The 19984-nt window shown below is 33.8% G+C and overlaps 1 protein-coding gene across 3 annotated transcripts in view; it reads left to right on the top strand.

Annotated features, from left to right (window-relative positions):
* The window catches only part of CSMD3 (CUB and Sushi multiple domains 3), a 1204765-nt gene that overhangs the window by 1145790 nt on the left and 38991 nt on the right, over nucleotides 1-19984 (top strand). For all 3 annotated transcript variants that reach the window (XM_044914284.1, XM_021688378.1, XM_021688377.1), the window contains 5 exons: nucleotides 545-718; nucleotides 2663-2848; nucleotides 4785-4958; nucleotides 7098-7280; nucleotides 11476-11652. In XM_044914284.1, the coding sequence (XP_044770219.1) occupies nucleotides 545-718; nucleotides 2663-2848; nucleotides 4785-4958; nucleotides 7098-7280; nucleotides 11476-11652 (894 nt within the window). The remainder of the gene's footprint in view (nucleotides 1-544; nucleotides 719-2662; nucleotides 2849-4784; nucleotides 4959-7097; nucleotides 7281-11475; nucleotides 11653-19984) is intronic.

Raw genomic sequence — 19984 nt, 5'->3', positions numbered from 1 at the left:
CTTTATAGTCACATTAATTCTTCAAGCACAATTTGCTTGGCAATCTACTATTCATAAAAATTAATTGTATAAATAATACTAAACTATTTCAAAATTAAATACAAAAAACTGCCTTTATGGACCTTCCATTCTTAAACTTAACTAGAAAAGGAAAATAGGTTCAGTTTCATTCCTTTCTGCTTCTAACTAGTGACATGGACTTCAAGCATTCCCAGATTTCTTTGAATTACAGTATTTGTCCAAAAAAACAAAAACAAAACAAAATAGAGAGAGAGAGAATGAAAGAACATCTCTGTACCACTAGCATGAAATGATCACAATTATAAATATTTGTCTCTTTACTAATATAATATTTCTATTCTATTAGACTATTTTGAAAGCATTCTAAATTGCTCCCTTGCAATAGTAAAAGTACTTTATGTTTTCACATAAAAGTGGTCTTCTTTCCATTTCGTTTGAAATGATTCAATGTAACTGTCATGTGATAACTGATAACCAAATATTCTGCTTTGTGCTTCTCCTCTCCCCCACCCATTGCTATTAGCTGTTAGCTGTGGTCACCCTGGTAGTCCAATTTATGGAAGAACAAGTGGCAGTGGATTCAACTTTAATGATGTAGTGACATTCTCTTGCAATATTGGGTATGTTATGCAAGGGCCAACAAAGGCACAGTGCCAGGCCAACAGACAGTGGAGCCATCCTCCACCAGTGTGCAAAGGTAAACGTCTAATTATATTCCAGCTTAAGGCGTGGTAATAATGTGTCTGTGTGAGCATGGATGACAACATTTGAAATAACTTGGTCAGAATAATAGAATGTTTTCAGCTAATAAAACAGAAGGATTTAATATTGATGTCCTCTCATTAGCTTTGCTGTCCTTTTTCCTTAGTTTTTATCTTATGTTCTTAAAAGTTAAAATTAGCAGGTTTTACTTTTTGGGTGGGGGGGCTTTAAAAAACTTTTTAGTTAGTTAACATACAGGGCAATATTGGTCTCTGGTGTAGAATTCAGTGATTCATCACTTACATACAACACCCAGTGCTCACCACAACAAGTACCCTCTTTAATCCCATCACCCATCTAGCCCATCCCCCACCCACCTCTCTCTATCAACCCTCAGTTTGTTCTCTATTGTTTAGAGTCTCTGATGGTTTGTTTCCCTCTCTCCTTTCTTCCCCCACCCATATGTTCATCTGTTTTCTTTCTTAAATTCCACGTAAGTGTGAGATCATATAGTATTTGTCTTTCTCTGACTGACTTATTTCACATAGCATAACACACTCTAGCTCCATCCATGTTGTTGCAAATGACAAGATTTCATTTTGGCTGAGTAATATTCCATTGTACATATTATCCATTATCCATCCAAAATTATCCATTCATTGGTTGTTGGGCATTTGGGCTCTCTCCATAGTTTGGCTATTGTTTTTAATGCTGCTATAAACATCAGAGTGCATGTACCCCTTCAAATCTGTATTTTTTGTATCCTTTGAATAAATACCTAGTAGTGCAATTGCTGGATCATAGGGTCGTTCTATTTTCAATTTTTTAGGAACCTCCATACTGTTCTCCAGAGTGGCTGTACCAGTTTGCATCTCCACCAACAGTACAAGAGGGTTCCCCTTTCTCTGCATCCTCGCCTACACCTGTTGTTTCTTGTGTTTATTTTAACCATTCTGATAGGTGTGAGGTGGTATCTCTATCTCATCATGGTTTTGATTTTTATTTCCCTCATGATGAGTGATGTTGAGCATCTTGTCATGTGTCTGTTAGCCATCTGCATGTCTTCTTTGGAAAAGTGTCCATTCATGTCTTCTGCCCATTTCTTAACTGGATTATTTGGTTTTTTGGATGTTGAGTTTTATAAGTTCTTAATAGATTTTGAATGCTAACCCTTTATCAGATGTCCTTTGCAAATATATTCTCTCATATAATAGACTGCCTTTTAGTTTTGTTGGTTGTTTCCATCACTGTGCAGAAGCTTTTTATCTTGATGAAGTCCCAATAGATCATTTTTGCTTTTGTTTCCCTTGCCTCTGGCGATGTGTCTAGTAAGAAGTTACCAAGTTTTATTTTAACTGCTTAGCTTTATTATCTTGTACCTATTTTATGACTGCACAGAGAAAGTCATTTAGATCATTTTACTTGTGGTTTGCTTTATGATTAATGGAACTTACCTTTGGCATTTATTTTTTCATATTTTTGGGGAGACTGAGTCCTCATTTACTGTGATGCCAACACTGGAGGCTTCTTTATTATTTTTTTTTCTATAGAAACAGATTAAAGAGATTTTTGCTGTTTTTCCATTTGCAAAGAGGTATGATATATTTTATACTGTCTGAGAAAATACAACCAAGTTATAATTTTTCTACATGCTTTATGGTTTATAGCTTAAGGTATCATTCTTTACATCTGTACTCGGTAGAATAGTTACGGAGTTACTCTTGTTCAAAAATTTTTGCAGAAAAGTTTTCCTTTTTTCTATGTTTTCAACCACATGGCTTTCACTTTATTATCTATGTAGCCCATGTATTAATTTTATTCCTGGAATCTTCGGTTTGTTTGGTTAAATTTACCTTTGAAACTCCATTTCTAATGGAAATCTATGTAGGTCTGTATATATTATTCCAAACATAACTTCCAAAATTTGACATTTGTTTAGTGGTGAACTGCTCTGATCCTGGAATTCCAGCCAATTCCAAAAGAGAAAGTAAAATAGAACATGGAAATTTCACCTATGGCACTGTGGTATTCTATGACTGCAATCCTGGATATTTCTTATTTGGATCTTCGGTTTTAATATGTCAACCAAATGGACAGTGGGACAAACCTTTACCAGAATGTATCAGTAAGTAGATAATGTGAATTCTTCCTTGCGAAAATGCCATGGAAGCAACATGGATTATTATTGTCTTATAAATTATGTAGAGCTATATATCAGAAGGATCTTGTTTGTAATTATTACTTTAATTCTTGATTTTATTGTTTCATTTTTTGAAACTATGGTCCCCTATATTCTGACAATTCAATGCCTGAATGCCATTTTTTATTAATATTAATGTGATTCTTTGATTTTGAGCTTTGATAAAGCAGATAGACTATGAAAAGCAGCATCTGTTATAGTCTATGATATTACCATACCTAAGGGGCATTACATTTTGATTTTCTTTTGTACTAATATTTTAAATTTCATTCAAGGCAATATTAGTCTTAATGTAAACATCTACCAGGGCTTTAGAATACTTACGGATTTAGACAAATGTGTGACTTAAAACTTACTGATTTAAACATTTATCATATTACAGACACATATACATATAAACGCAGTAAATGTTGATACACATCATCTTTCAAGTCAGTGAACATTTATTTGAGTGCATTTTGTCATATGTTTTGTTGGAGTTGTAGAATATAAATAAGATAAATTGCAGCAGATGTGTATAAAATTAGCACATGTAGTAAGGAAATAATGTGAGAACATAGAGAAATGAACATGAATTTGAAATATTCAGTTAGTTATTAAGTCTTAACTATAGCTATGTCTCAAAAAATTGATGAACCATGATAAAAAAGAGAAGAAGTTTATAGATTGAAGGAGTGGTGTGTCAAGAAATCATTGTGCAAGTAATTTAGGGTTGTACTAAGTTTCTAAATTATAAAATTATTTTATGATAATGTTTTAGTTAAAGGTATTTTATGTTTACAGGGTGGGATTTTTTGAAAATATTGTGACATCATTCATGCACTAATGAAGAAACAAAACTTCATGCAGTGTTCATTAAATTTCAGCTTCTATAGCAAATAATTCAATTGTTGATCTTTTTCTTAAAATGTATTTCACTTCTTTGTGCAGACAGTGTGGTCTAATAGTTGAGTAATTCACTTATTTGACTGTGTGGCTATAGCATTCAAGTTAAAAATCTTTCATAAGACATGTAAACATGAACTCCTTCACATTTTCTTAGCTCTCATACTTTTTGCCTTTCTTTATTTCCTATGGCATCTCTGGTAGTGTGCAAAGTATTCAAGGGTTTTATTACGTTTATATCCCCTTATGTGCCATTTAAAACTCTGGAGTCATATTGCAATCAGTATTTTTCCAAGTTATAACTAAAAGGTGGTACACAGTTAGTTCCCAGGCTACCTCTAGGTTATAAAGAAAATTCGACAATGCACTGATACCTGATTCTGCTATGCTTAGTAGTGTTTTAGTTAACAAGCCACTGAGTATTTTCTTTGTACAGCATGATTTATTCATTACTGGCTGGAAATGGAATTATTCTAGACTGCATTATTAGATTGTGTGTCACATATCCATCTTCATTCCCTTTCCTTTACCTTCAAAATTCTTCCCTTTTAATTTCTGTATGGGCTCATTTTGAATCCTATATAGCATTGTAGGTCCTTATTTAGATTATCCACATTACTCCTCTCCTCTATCTAACTTGCATATCCTTGTCCAGGCACATATATACTTTAAACCCATGCACATGTGCATACAAACACACACTCACCACCCCCACATATAGCAGACTTATGCTGACTCATTTATGCTTGCTTACAGTGTTCCTGCTAAACACGGGTGAGTGGGTTAACAGGATGGCTCATGTAACTGCAACTTCCATTTTATTTTTTATAGGCCAGCTTTCACATGGATTTTTTACTTGTGGAGGCTAGGTATATTTGAACAGATAATTTACTTCTGATTTATTTCATAAAACATGGTGCAGGCTGTTCGATAGGAGATATAAAAAAATTTTATATTCAATAATTATGTATTGTAGTGATTGACTGTGGACACCCTGACGTTCCTCCTAATGCAGTCCTGTCTGGTGAGAAGTACACCTTTGGGTCCACTGTTCACTATTCCTGCACAGGAAAGCGTACCCTTCTAGGCCAGTCATCAAGGACTTGCCAATTAAACGGCCATTGGAGTGGATCACAACCTCATTGTTCAGGTACCTCTTGGAAAATTGGACAATGTGTGTTGGAAGTTACATTATTAGTATTATTATTATTATTAGGAATATATACCCAAAACAATAAGAAGAGATAAAATAATACATTTTTTAAAAAATCTCATGAGAGAAGCTGCAACATAGTTTATACATTTATTGGAATACTTCTTAAGGCAATATAAATTCAGAGCACAAGTTAATACTCATCTTGTAGATGATAAATTACAGGTATGTTTTGAGCTGTGTTGTAGCTATGTAAGTAATTAACTACGTTCAGGATGCTACTGTGTGTATTGTGCTTTTGTTCATTAAAATTAACTGATCCATTTTAGCAGATACAAAATGTTATTTCAAGATTTTCAGTTGGAGTTCAGTTCTTTTAAACTTTCTATACAATCGATTATTTAATAACATATTTTTAAAATAAAGCCCTAACTGTTTTAGATTAAACTAAGCCAAGTTTTATGAAAGATATTTATCTATCACTCCTGAGTTTCTATAACCCCAATAGTTAACTTATAATAAATGAATATTGAGGCTATTTAAAATTAATAATTTGTTTGCAGAGAATTTGATAGGTCTTATCAGCTGTTTAAGCCACTGCTTTTCTTAAAAAATATCAACTAAATTTTAGACCTGTGTTGTCTCCCTATGCTACTTATATGTTTTTACCCATCAACTAGATGTTGGTGCTTATTTTTCTGCCTGTTTTTTATTTATATATTGCGCATTATTTTTATATTATTTATCTCTGTGGAGATCATGTTGATGACTTACTAGAAGTTGTTTACATTGTTTTCCTTTTAGGAGTAAAAGTTATGAAATTGTTACTTACTTCAGAATCTCCTTGTGATTAGTGGTTAGTCCCTGTGAACTGACTGCCTGGGACTTCAAATTTAATCTATAGATTTGAAAAAAACTGTTACTTCTAATATGACTATAAAAATTATTTTAATGAGAATTAAAACTCTTATCTTGGAGTAACTCATAGTTAACTCAGATAACTGATTATACATGAAAACATAAACTTATATGCATACATCCCAATGTATTAGGAAACTGCTACTGAATTGCAAAGAAAAAATGCACATAGATATTTAAAAGTGAAATAGTGACCTTAAAGTTTTGGTTCATCATGAAAATGAGGAAGTATAAAGAAGGATTCCAAATACACTGGGCATGTCAAAAAAGGCATCTGGACAGACAGCATTTGCAATGTATATGTCTTCCAACTTTCTCTCTCTTTCTCTGTCTCTCTCTTAACATGTAATAATACTGTGGCATGAAAATGAGGAAGTATAAAGAAGGATTCCAAATACACTGGGCATGTCAAAAAAGGCATCTGGACAGACAGTATTTTCAACGTATATGTCTTCCAACTTTCTCTCTCTCTCTCTTAACATGTAATAATACTGTGGCAATTGTGATTAGAATTATTTAAGACACGATAAAGGGACTGAATAAATCCTTAACACTAAAATGAAAAGATGAACGCCTAATCATGAGCAAAATCCTTATTAGAAACTTAATCCAGAATTTTTTATCTTTGTTTACAGTTTATATTTTCATATTGGAAAAGATACAATTCATTTATCTTTGGTCATTGGCCATTGGTAGAGAAAATCAGGGGGTGAAATTTTAGGCTACAGGAAATACTATATTGTGACATTTACATTTTCCTGAACATTACAGTTCTAATTTAACAAAAAAAGTTTTTCAGCAACTAGGAAATTCAAAGAAGGAAACATGCAAATTACCAAGTCCAGTTTTTAATTTTAGTTTTATACATCCGTTGTCATTTGAGTTCCTAGTACTATCAGTTATAAATTTTCCATTAACTTGTTTATTAGCCAGGTTTCAGAAATACTAATGAAATGTCTTTAACCTGTTTAATAGGCCCAAATATCACCGATACAAAAAATAACGCCATACTCTGCAACTATTTTCTTTTTCATTTAGGCTTATTTTTGTGACTGGAGTTGGATGGGAAATGTGAATCATGATTTTACCCAGTCAACTTGTCATATTAAAACACAGCATGCACAAAAACAAAAGGCTACAAGAATGTTGGATTAAATAAATCATGAACATAGGTGATGTTTAATGACATAAATTAACTTAAACTGTACTGAATTTCAGGTGATGCTACGGGTACATGTGGGGATCCAGGTACTCCTGGGCATGGTTCTAGACAGGAAAGTGATTTCAGAACCAAAAATTCTGTACGTTTTGCTTGTGATATTGGTTATATCCTTCACGGCTCAGAACAGAGAACATGTTTAGCCAATGGCAGTTGGACTGGAAGGCAACCAGAATGCAAAGGTAATCTAAGCAGAAACTAAATATATTGAAAAGTGTTGGAATTTAATGTGTATCCAAATTCAGTTGGTTACCACGGGTGAAATAACTCCTGCCCATTCGTCCTGTCCCCAACCTTGGAATAAAAGCATCATCCTATAAAAGAACTATGATAGGTAATAATTATAAAAAATATCTCTCATGAGCTATTTATGCACAAAGATTGTTCATGTCATAACAAACATCTCAATTATAAAAGTTAAAAATATTTGTTAAAAGGGTTTATTTTTTTCCCCTTTATCACAGTGCTTTACATAATAGACACTATCGGGGAAAAATAGATTATTCTTAACATTACCTCAAGATCTGTTTCAGTTTTCAGGAAAAATATAGAAAGATGCCTAAATATATATGAGATTTTTATTTATAGAATACAGTTGCTAGTAGCTAGAATCCTTAAAATTTTTCAGTATTTGAGTAAAATTCTTAATCATTCTGACTGGCTCAGAGGTAACATAATTAAATCTTTACCAGATTGGCTAGAAAATGAAGTGTTGCTGAAAAATTATCCTTAAATTTAAATTGTTCTTTTTGAGATGACTTTAGTGCAAAAACTAAACTTGCAAAGGTGCTTATGAAATTTACTTGATGTTATACCAAATGTATTGGTTTTTATAAATAGGAAATAATTAGCAATAGAACCTTCTTGACAGGTTCTTGATTGATTATATTTCAGAATCTTTTTATGATGTTTAAAATTAGTGTCCATATTCTAGGAAAGATAGTTATCTTTTTTCTTTAACTTCACCAAATTTAATCTTAATTAAGAGAGACTTGCAGCTTAGTTACTATCATAGGGAAACTAGTCGAGAAACAATGTTGCTGAGCAAAAAAACATTAAGTAAGACTATTTCTCATTTTCCAAAGGAAAAATCTCTATAATTATATCATATATGACATGGGTGATATCTAAGCCATCACTTTGTTCAGCTGAACTGCAAAATGTTTTTTAGATGAAATGTGTGGTATTGACTTTGTTTTGTTAGTATGTACATTATGGATAAAAAAGAACCAGGAGTGGGGCACCTGGGTGGCTCAGTTGTTAAGTGTCTGCCTTCAGCTCAGGTCATGATCCCGGGGTCCTGGGATCGAGCCCCGCATCGGGCTCCCTGCTCGGCGGGAAGCCTGCTTCTCCCTCTCCCACTCCCCCTGCTTGTGTTACCTCCCTAGCTGTCTCTCTCTCTCTGTCAAATAAATAAATAAAATCTTTAAAAAAAAAAAAAAGAACCAGGAGTTATAGCAAGTATAACAGAATTATTATTTTTCTCATGGATGGAACTCATACAAATCATTTAGAAAAAGAGATTCTAGTAGATGAATGGACAGAGGAAATGAACAGAAAATACAGAAGAGCCAAAAAAAAAATTGTAGCATATAGAAAAAAATTCCACATAACTAGTAATAAGAAAATTATAATTTAACATCAAAGCATCATTTTTCACCTATTTTAAAATGAAATTCTGGTGTATTTGCAGCAAAACTAGAACTTTAAAACACTTCTAGAGGTTTTTTATTGTTATAATATTTTAGGGTAATTTGACAAAAATCCAGATTTATCCATAGAATATATATAGCCTTGATTTATTAACTTTTGAGGATTTTTTCCTAAAGAAAATAAAAGTATCAAAGAAAACACACAATTGTAATGTTGCAATTTTATATTTCTAATTGATTATGACTAGCAACAACTGGAAAGAATTTGAGAGCAATCCGAAAAATCTTGCATATATATATCATCAATAAATATTAGAATAAAGGCCATGAGAAAATGTAAATCATGTATTAAGATTCAGAATTATGCACTCTAGTAAAATCAAGGCAAATGATATTTATTTGAGACAAAATATAAAAGACAATACACAAAAATGATTATATAGAACAGAGTGGTGGAATTTGTAGTATTTTTATTCTCTTTATTCCAAATGTTTTGTAATATTATTTACTTTAGTAACTTACAGTAAAATACAAAACCTTTCATAGACTTTATGGATGTGATGAATAAAACACATGTGAAAATAAAAATATCAAAAAATGTGTTAAAATAATTTAATAAATAGAAAAATACAATTTTTTATTATGTTATGTTAATCACCATACATTACATCATTGGTTTTTGATGTAGTGTTCCATGATTCATTGTTTGCATGTAACACCCAGTGCTCCATTCAGTACGTGCCCTCTTTAATACCCATCACCAGGCTAATCCATTCTCCCACCCCCCTCCCCTCTAGAACCCTCAGTTTGTTTCCCAGAGTCCATAGTCTCTCATGGTTTGTCCCCCCCTCCGATTTCCCCCCCTTCATTTTTCCATTTAAAGAATATAGCATTTTGACAAACTGACAAGGATTTTTTAAATGATGGGGATGCCTGGGTGGCTCAGTCAGTTAAGTATCTGCCTTCGGCTCAGGTCATGATCCCAGGGTCCTGGAGTCGAGCCCCGCATCGGGCTCCTTGCTCAGCGGGAGCCTGCTTCTTCCTCTTCCCCTGCCTGCCGCTTGCCCTGCTTGTGTTCCCTCTCTCTCTCTCTCTAACAAATAAATAAAATCTTTAAAAAAAATGATGGTGCATGATGTTGCAGAAGATGTGTGAAACAAGCAAAAATTTTTTACACTATTGATACAAGTGCATATAATAATTTGGGTGATTCTATATATACTTCAAAAATTTAAAAATATTTTCAAAATTAAAAATTATCCAGGCATTCCACTTCCAGAAATTTATCTTAAAAACACCATACGATATTACTCATATTTGGAATTTAAAAAACAAAACAAATGATCATAGGGGGGGAAAGGGGGGAAAACCAAGAAACAGACTCAGCTATAGAGAACAAACTGATGGCTACCAGAGGGGAGGAGGTGGGGGAATGGGGATTAAGGAGAACACTTGTGATAAGCACTGGGTGTTGTATGGAAGTGTTGAATCACTAAATTGCACACCTGAGACTAAGATTACACTGTATGTTAACTAATTGGAATTTTTTAAAAAATTGGACCAATGTACACAGTTGTATATATAAGCTAGAGTATATTATAACTATATTGCTAATGCTTTTCAAATCCTTCTTGTGTTGCGTCAAGGGTCATGGTACATAACAAATAAATATGACCAGATTGTTATTTTAGGCAGGTACTAATGAATATAGAAGAGAGGAATTACTCTTGTCAAGAGATAAAAATGTTTACTATATCATATGTTCTCCTGAAAATATTACCTGGAGCTTGACTTTGTTGTATATGTATGAAGTGTGTACATTTCCTTAATACACATGCACACAAACATACAAAGGAATGGCAAAATTGAGTATTTAAGATGCAGAGAGTAATATAGATAGTACTTCTGAAACTGTAATTACATTTCTTATTCATAAAGAAAGCCATAAATTCTGTAAAGTACTAAAATACCTTCTTATGCTACAGCAAAATTTAGTATGACATTTGACAAAGGCTTGCTTTTAAGATATTTTTAAAAATTCACTTATGGCATTAATGGCAAATAGTTAAACATAATACAGAATAATTAATCATATAAGGCATTTGTGACTGTTGTTTAGGATATGTTGCAAACTTAATGCAAAACATTCCTAGAATTTAGTTACTTGGTTTTTATTCAGTTTATTTTTTGTACACCTTGGCCCAGAAATAGAGATAATAAAGTTGTAATGCAAATCAGTTACATACTTACATAAATAAAAATATACATGGATGTTTATAATACTTAAATTGTTTATTTTATATCTATCCTCCTACAGGTATAATTATAATAAATCTCTGTTGCATCTTGTTGTTAACATCTACTGCAATTTTACATGAGTTACTTTTTAGGCAGACACTCTTATAATCCTTCTTTGAAAGATTTTGTAGTACCCAAAGGCAATATTCAAGTAATTACTTTATTTTGTAAAGTTTTTACCAAAGCTACTAACAAAAGTCTTAAAAAAAAAATCTGTTATATGATTTGCACCCCAGTAATTAATCTAATAGAACCAATATAAATTCATCTTGAATTTCAACTATTTATAAAAGATAATTTAATGCTTATTGCAGACAATTTTCCAGCTCCTTTGGATAATTTGAAACAATCATTTAGTCACTAATTTTTTGTGAGAGGAATTCTAAAACCATTGTTAATATATACTCTGACCTGTTTTGTTTTATAGCTGTACAGTGTGGCAACCCAGGAACGACAGCCAATGGAAGAGTCTTTCAGATTGATGGCACCACGTTTTCCAGTTCAGTTATTTATTCCTGTATGGAGGGATATATCCTTTCTGGACCTTCCATCAGACAGTGCACAGTGAATGGAACATGGTCTGGAACTTTGCCTAACTGTACAAGTAGGTTTCTTCTTCTTATTTTAAACGATCACTAGTTATATGAAAAATATTGGAGTATATAAACGTGTATGTGTGTGTTTTGTAAATTAATCAAACCAGGCAAGGTTGTGAATATTGGTATTGTCTTTCCAATTAAAAGATGGTGGTTGTGTTATAGTTAGAAGGCACACTAGTGACCTTAAGAATCCGTTGACTTACCAAGGTACAGCAATTGGCAGAGGAAAGAGGAATCCCAGAAAATCAGTGCTGTTAAATGTAATTTAACAGTTTTTTTAAGAACAGAGATTAGGGGCGCCTGGGTGGCTCAGTCGTTAAGCGTCTGACTTCGGCTCAGGTCATGATTTCAGGGTCCTGGGATCAAGCTCCGCATTGGGCTCCCTGCTCCACGGGAAGCCTGCTTCTCCCTCTCCCACTCCCCCTGCTTGTGTTCCTGCTCTCTCTGTGTCTCTCTCTGTCAAATAAATAAATAAAATCTTTAAAAAAAAAAAAGAACAGAGATTAATTATCAGCTGTAATCCAGATTAAATATACAAAGAAAACAAATTTATTTTGTCAGTCTAACACACATCAATAACTGACTTGGTTTTTAAAATTTGTAAATGAGGAACATGTCGTTTCCAAGACTCAAAAAGGTACTGGGCTTTTTTTTTCTTTTTTCTTTTTAACGTTATGCTGTGGCGAAGGTCAATGGTTATTCTTAACAGTGTCAGTGGTGGAGCGGCCCTTGGCTGACCTCATAGTTCCCAGAAATTTCACTGAAAAGACAAGCCTTATACTGTGTGTGGGCCAATGACTCATTCCTTTTATTAAGCTCTTTTGTGAGTGTTTGTATTTCCTGAGTGACTGGCTCAAATGAATCACCCCAGAGGAGGATGCCATCAAAGTCATGTCATGTCCTATCTGCGTAGCTGGAGAAAGCCGCTCATAGTTACTGTCTTGCCTGTAAAGATTGTGCGCAATGACCGGGCTGTTGAGGTGCCTCGTGTTTATGGTGTCTCTTCACAGTTGACGGCAGACCATGGCTAGGAGACTATTGAAATAAGCGCTGAATAGAACATATGAGCTACATCTATAATAGCAAAACACTTGCCAAGTGTTGATTGGAGTCAGGAAAAAGTAATTTTCCTGGCCCTATGTCAGCCCCAGATATTGTTAATTCTAATCTTTTGGGTAATTTTTTACCTGACCTTGGGCAGATCCTCACAGACTTGATGAATTTTGATGAATACTCAAGGAGCTCTCTCCCTAGATCTCTCTTTTTTTCTGTGCATGTCCTCTCTGGTACTCTCTCTCAAACTCTACCCATTTTGTTGTCCTGACTCTCCAGATCCGTGTTTTCAACTCAGCGAGTCAGCTGGGCTCTACATGGGGTTTTTCTCCCTGTACCAAAGCCTGAAAATTCTCTTAAGGCAGTAAGATGGGGCAATTGCAGGACTCACTTGTTTTCTGTCTCTCAAGGATCACTGTGCCTCTGTGCTTTGCTGCCTGATGAAACCTTGTTTTTCTTTCTTTTTTTCTGGTTTTGTCAAATGGAGAATAAATTCTCCCTGATTTCTCCACTTTGAAGGAAAGAAATCCTTTTGCTTACTTTGCACATGTCTCATTTTTTTTGTGATACCGAAAGATCTAACAATTAGCAAATATGCTTTACTGTTTCCATACTACACTACCCCATTTGAGCCTTTAGAACTGTATCCTGCTGCCTTTTAATCATCAGTTCAAATGACACATTTGGTTAAGCCTTCTCAAGACACTGTTCCTCATATCCCTTTTAGCTAAAAGGGATCTCTCCATGCTGTATAACTCCCTGCCGCCCCCACCAAAGGCAATAGCTTATACTGCTAAACTGTAAACTTCATAGGGCAGTAGTAACCAGATCTGTTTATCTCAGTGACTTTCTAGGGTGGAGCACAGAACTGAATATACAAGAGTAACTAAGTAATTACTTGTTGGCTGACTGAAATATCTCATTTGAGTTTTATTTTAACTATGAGTTTATATGACTTATAATTTCATTCCATTTTAAAATGCTTGTAGAAAGGGCTGGTAATTTTGTAGATAACAGGGCTCATAGTTTCTGGAAGATAGCATGCATTTAATATACAGTTATCAAAAAGACTGAAATAATGAGTATATTCAGAGTAAAGGAAATCTGAATAACATATCTTTTTTTTCCCCCACAAAGAATAACAATTTAATTTAGTCAAGGATAAATACCTAAGTCTTTTATTTAAGATGTTTTCCAATTTTAGTAAAGATAAATAAACATACTCCAGTTTTTGAGACTGCAAATTTCATTTAATTGAATTGTCTTCGTTTTTCCCTAGAAATTTTAAATCAAGTTTAAAATCACCTAATTCAAGACAGATTGGTTACAAATAACATATAAAAAATATAAAGAAAGTTTCTTTCCTTATGTCAGTTCTTCAAGGAGAAACATTGTGTTAAATAAGGTATTTCAAGCATTAGCTTTTAAATGATGAATCACTATTAAATTAAAAACTGAGAATTTGTAACAATTGACTCACTTTATAGGCAAAAAAGTGCCAATAGCCCAGTAGCAATCCAAACCAAAAGCGAAAACAAAAATATCCCTAAAAGAGGAGCACAAAGAGAGGTTTCAATGGAAATCAAAATGGGCTAAACTTCTATAATTAAAGAACCTAACATATTCATAATGCTTATATGTGGTGATCAAACTGAATTAGAACAATTGTCTTAGATTTCTTCTCATTAATTTGCAGTGGAAGTCAATTTAAACACATTATTCAAAGAACCATGTAATTTTGGACCTGGAAGAGATTGTATCATAGACTTGCATGTGTAGATCAGGAAACTGAGGTACCAAATTATTTAATTGACTGACTACTGTCAGAGCCCACTGCTGAACAGTTATTTCTACTCATACATGGATGGAATTTTCCTTTCAATTTAATTATTTCCTATATATACCAGAAAGGTTAAGTTTGAATAATAAATATTTATAATAAATTTTGATTTAATATAATTGCCTTTTGTAGGCACCTTTTTTTTTTTAGTATCTAAACATGAGGACCTAAATAAGAATTTGAAATGAATTAAATTACGTATAAAGAAAATGTAAAATGCGTAAACTAATATTCCAAACCAAACCAGCAGTTTTTGGCAAACCCACCTAAACAAAACAAAACTTCCCTTTTTTTTTCTTTCCAATCAAATTGTTATTATTTTTACTCATAAAGAATAATATCTATCATTGAGTGTTTATTGGTCATTAGGATTTGTGCTAAGTACTTTACACAAATTCTCTCACTTATTTCTAATAACCGATCTATGAAATAAATACCATTAGACTTTCTGTTTCACATTTGAAGAAATGGTATCTTACAGAGGAAACACAAGTGTTTTCCTCATGGTAACACAGTTAGTATATATAGGATCTAAGACTTAAACACGTCTATTTGACCTAAGAAGCAATTTTCTCAAGTTCGTCTCATTCCCTCCTTTTGTATTTTTCCTCCTCTTTGTTTTCTTGCTTTATTTTCTGTCTTCACTAGAATGGTCAAGCATATTTCACAAGGCATAAATGTAAGACATTACTTACAATGCATGTGGAATTGTTTCATTAATTTATAGCCTACTCTTCTCTAATTTTTTTCAATTTCTCGGCATTTACCAATTTGAGTTCTACAGAGTTGTATCATCTCTTAATGAGTTGACCACTTGTAAGATTTATTTTTGTTCAACAAGCCTTTCTGCTTAAAATTACAATTTCCTCTATATATCTTGTCAATAATTTTATTGTTTGTCTCAAGATGAATGTCCAAACATACAGTGCAAATATATGTTAATAATAAATCTGCAAATCTTGCAAGAGATGAAATATTTTGATGTGATGAGTCAAAGGAAATGTGAATCAAGCTAGTGTTGAATCATATACATAATCAATGACAAAGTGGATCTGCTAGAATTGGAATAATATTAACTGAAAGAGACAAAATCACCAAGACAGATGATATGATAAATGTTTCAATACAGGATGATTTGAATATGAATTAACAGAGACCCTTGAGGAAATTAATAAAGCCCTTAAAATATAGGTGAATGAATTATCCATTATAATGTTATGGTGAAAGTAAAATAAAAAGAATTAAATTCTATTTGGATTTTTTCTACTTTTTTTAAAATAAAATTTTGGTCACTCTGTTTTTTTCCTGGGCTTATCTTTAGAAACTAGTTCCTCTTGCATAGTGAAAATCAGAGTGGTGATCTAATTTTTAGAATATAATTTTATTTTTTAGCTTATAGCAGTTTATTTTTTATCTAAAAATACAGAAATGTGGTTATATGAGGTAATTGGACTACTTATGGATTCAGTTAATAAAAAATCATTTACATAAAATCTATTATTTTCAGGTACTTTCCTAGGAACTGAGAATAAAGAGTCCAGTTAGTAAGGTCTCTGGTCTCTAATATTTCATAGGCCAGTGAAATAGCATCAGTATTCCAAGCGGTTTCACCCTTTTGAGTATTTTCCACCAGCGTGATTTTGCAAATGTACCTTCATTTGTTTGACTGGCAGGTAGAAACACACACACACACACACACACACACACGCGCGCACATTCCTTTTCTGTTCTTAAAAAAAACACAGTCCAATCCCATGGGTAAAATTGCCTTGTTCATGATTTTTGGAAACACTTTTGGAATAAACATAATTTAATAATGTTATTGTCCCCTTCCTCCCCCTTCCATATCTAGCCAGAGTAGAGATGTTGGTAAAAGGGTGAAATTTCCCTCACATCAGTTCTACCTGCTAATATTCAGCCAGCTTAAGATTATAAATGAATTGAGAAATTGCATATTTAATTAATCTTTCTCTAAAAGATGCTTCACGAACAAGAACTCTTTCCCTCTTCTCCAGACAGGTCCTTATTGAACCCACTGTCAGTTCTGGAGCATTAGGCTTCCCCCACATAAACTAGTTTTGTCTTGAGTAGGTAAAAGAATATATCATGAGATCAAGGTCATGCATCCAAACATCACGCACACTTTGGCAGAGGAATTATGTTGAGAAATATCCATGGAATTAAACCGAGTTGGAAGGAAAAGATATTTGCTGTAATACCAAGAAGCTCATAAAAGTACTCTGATTATAAAATTTGGTGAAGTTCTTTTCTGTGATGGTCAGAATGAGAGAAGATATCTAAAAACGAAGCACAAGCAAATACTCATTTAAAAATGTAGTATAGGATCCTTACCTTTTGATGTCTTAACAGGCAGAACCGCCTCTGATACCTAAGGCACATAGTGCACATAGTATTTTGGGAAGAAGATACAATCTGCATCAGGACAGGGCTTGTCAAGTGCAGTAAGGATTGGCTTTCAGTGCTGAAAAGAAGTACATTCATTTGTTTCTTGGGATTTTTTTTTTAGCCCACTAGGATTCCTTCCAAAATGATTAATGCCCTGTATCTGGCAGGTCTTGTCATTTGGGCCAAGGACAGCATACTCAGTCAGATCCAGTGATAAATGAATCTGAGGCTTTTGTTCCAATAAGCAGGACAGAAATGGTCCTTCCTGGATCTTTGTTACCAAACTTAGAGTTCTCAAAGATTTTTCTTTCTTTTTTTTTTTTTAATTTTTTTTTTTTGGTGGGGGTAAAGAATGGTTCAGGGAGATGGAACTACTCTCACGCAGGAGAATGCTGGAAAAGATATGCCCAGCATGAAACTGGGTAAAGCTAAAAAAAAATCATCTAAATCTCAAGGAGAGGGAGCTATCTCTCAGTGTTAGTGGTTCTCAGGCAGGGGTGATTTTGCTTCCCAGGGGATATTTGGCAATGTCTGGAGATATTTTTGGCTGTTACAGTGTGGCTGAATGAAGTGTGCTATCAGTTTCTGGGGAGTAGAGGTCAATGCTAAACATCCTCAATGCATAAAGCAGCCCCCCCCATTTAAATTTAATTAGTACCAAATGTCAGTAGTACCAAGGTTGAGGTTGAGAAAATCTAGCACTGAGATCTAAAAAGGAAACCAGTGTTTGAATTGGGAGATTATATAAAACCAGAAGCATTATCAGAGAAATGACCACCTTTCTGGTACTTTGTTCTGCTATAATAGAATTATTTTATGAGCCTGAAACATGGAAAAGCAAATGTGTAATTATGTCTGAGTGAGAATGTCCATTGTTGCATTGTCTCTAATAGAAAAACAATGAGATTAACTCAAACATCCAGAGTTTACTTGTATAAACTATATTGCATGTATATCCATGTAAGGGAATAAAAGTGTGAGCAATGGGGGCGCCTGGGTGGCTCAGTTGGTTAAGCGACTGCCTTCGGCTCAGGTCATGATCCTGGAGTCCCTGGATCGAGTCCCGCATCGGGCTCCCTGCTCAGCAAGGAACCTGCTTCTCCCTCTGACCCTCCCCCCTCTCATGTGCTCTCTCTCGTTCGCTCTGTCTCAAATAAATAAATACTCTTTAAAAAAAAAAAAAAAAGTGTGAGCAATGGGATGCTATTTTATTTAAAAATGCGTATTTATCATTCTCACTTAAGAAGTTAAAAGAGAAAGTAGTTTTGAAGTGGCATAGACTAGAATTACCACAATTATGTTTTATTTTTAGCATAGAGATTATCTCCTTAGGCTTATCATAAACAATGCCACATGGGCATCAATTGCATGATAGAAGCTAATAAGAAAAAAACCTCCCAGAAAAACAAGGTCAAACCTTTAAAACAATGTATATTTTTTGAGAATTTTAGCTAATCATTCCTTACATATCATTCACATATTTATTCTTTAAACAAATATTTACTTAATCTTTTATAATGAGTGATGCACTAGACTCGGCCCTGAAAATATAACAATGTAGAAAAGAGACAAGATAATCGTCTTCCTGGAGTTTATTGGGGTGTGTGTGTGTGTGTGTGTGTGTGTGCGCGCGCGCGCGCACGTGTGAGCTTAGGGGTTTTGGTGACCTTTGAAAAAATTTTTCTTGCAATGAAGCACAGCATTCCGTCGTCATGCACTGATGTCTCTGAATTTTAGGATAAAACCCTAAAGACCCACTATTCTAAGGTTTTGCCCGAAAAGACCAAAAGCCTCTTTTTTGTTGCCAAAAACAAACTGGTGGTAAATGAACTGACGAGTGGAGCAGGTGCTGTTTACAGAGACTGTTGCTATTGGAAACTGTCTCTTTGACTGGCCTTTGGTTCCCTAGGAAGCCACCAAACAAATCCTTGTGAAGCTGTAGTTGTCAGGCATTTCATTCATGATGCTGCCTCAATGTGCAAACTCTCCCTTGTGCCTCTTTGTAAAATAACCCCTCTGTCCTCTCTTTCCTTGGCTGCATCTCACCTCATTGTGCCTTAGGATCAGGTTAGCTCTGCTTTCTTGCCAGGGTTCTGTCTCAGTCAGCAAACTGTTACCTAGAAAACAATAACAATTTGTAGGTGTGCTCTTTAATTTCCCTCTTCTTAATTGGGATGTAGGTTAAAAATAGAAAAAGACAGAAGGTAAAATGAAACAAAATAAATGGGACCCTTAATACTCACTTTGATATAGTTGTAAATTTTGAAACAGAATTTCAAAACTGAAATTTCAAAACGACATTCCTGGTAAAGAAGCAGGATTTATTTCCTATTCAACTCGGTTGTATAATTTTAAAAAAAATTGTTTCCTCTGCAATAATTAAAAGAACAAAAATTATCCTATATGCAAAATTCTTATTAGGAGTCAGACAGAAACACTCAATGAGTGTGATTTCAGCAAACTGTCTCCAGGGCTCTGAGGATTATCAGGTGAAGTGCCCTGAATATTGTTCTTTCATTTAAATGCCATTATTCATGGTCTTAAAACTTCTTAGGCTTAGCAGATTAGAATATATGAAAGAAATCTTGACATTCATAATTTTTAATGGTAAATTAATTAATACAGTGTAATTGAAGTGCTATTAAGGTCTTCCATACCTTAATCTACTTTTAGTCTTTGACCCTAGATCTCCAAAATACTTCTCTAATCTGATCCCTCATCCTGGTGGCACCCATGAGATGATCAGGGAGTCTTTGCTGAAGAATTAATTACAAGTAAAAATGAGAGAATATAGCCCAGATTTACCTGATGAAATTATTTACCCTCTTATGAACAAAAAGATTTAAAAGGAAAAAAAAAAGATACTAAAAGGCAAGTAACCCCATTTTTTTTTAATCTCCAGAAAATAAATAGTGTAACCTTCTGTATTTTCCTTTTTCTCTTAGTTGCTGGAAAGCTTTTAGACAATTCCTTGCCCAAAGCAAGCTTAAATCATGTACCTCAAAACAGCAAATGCTTTTGTGGCTTACATATAATCT

The sequence above is a fragment of the Neomonachus schauinslandi genome, chromosome 4 (assembly GCF_002201575.2).
Source record: "Neomonachus schauinslandi chromosome 4, ASM220157v2, whole genome shotgun sequence".
NCBI classification, from domain to species: Eukaryota; Metazoa; Chordata; class Mammalia; order Carnivora; family Phocidae; genus Neomonachus; species Neomonachus schauinslandi.
This window is presented reverse-complemented; position numbering and strand designations above follow the sequence as displayed.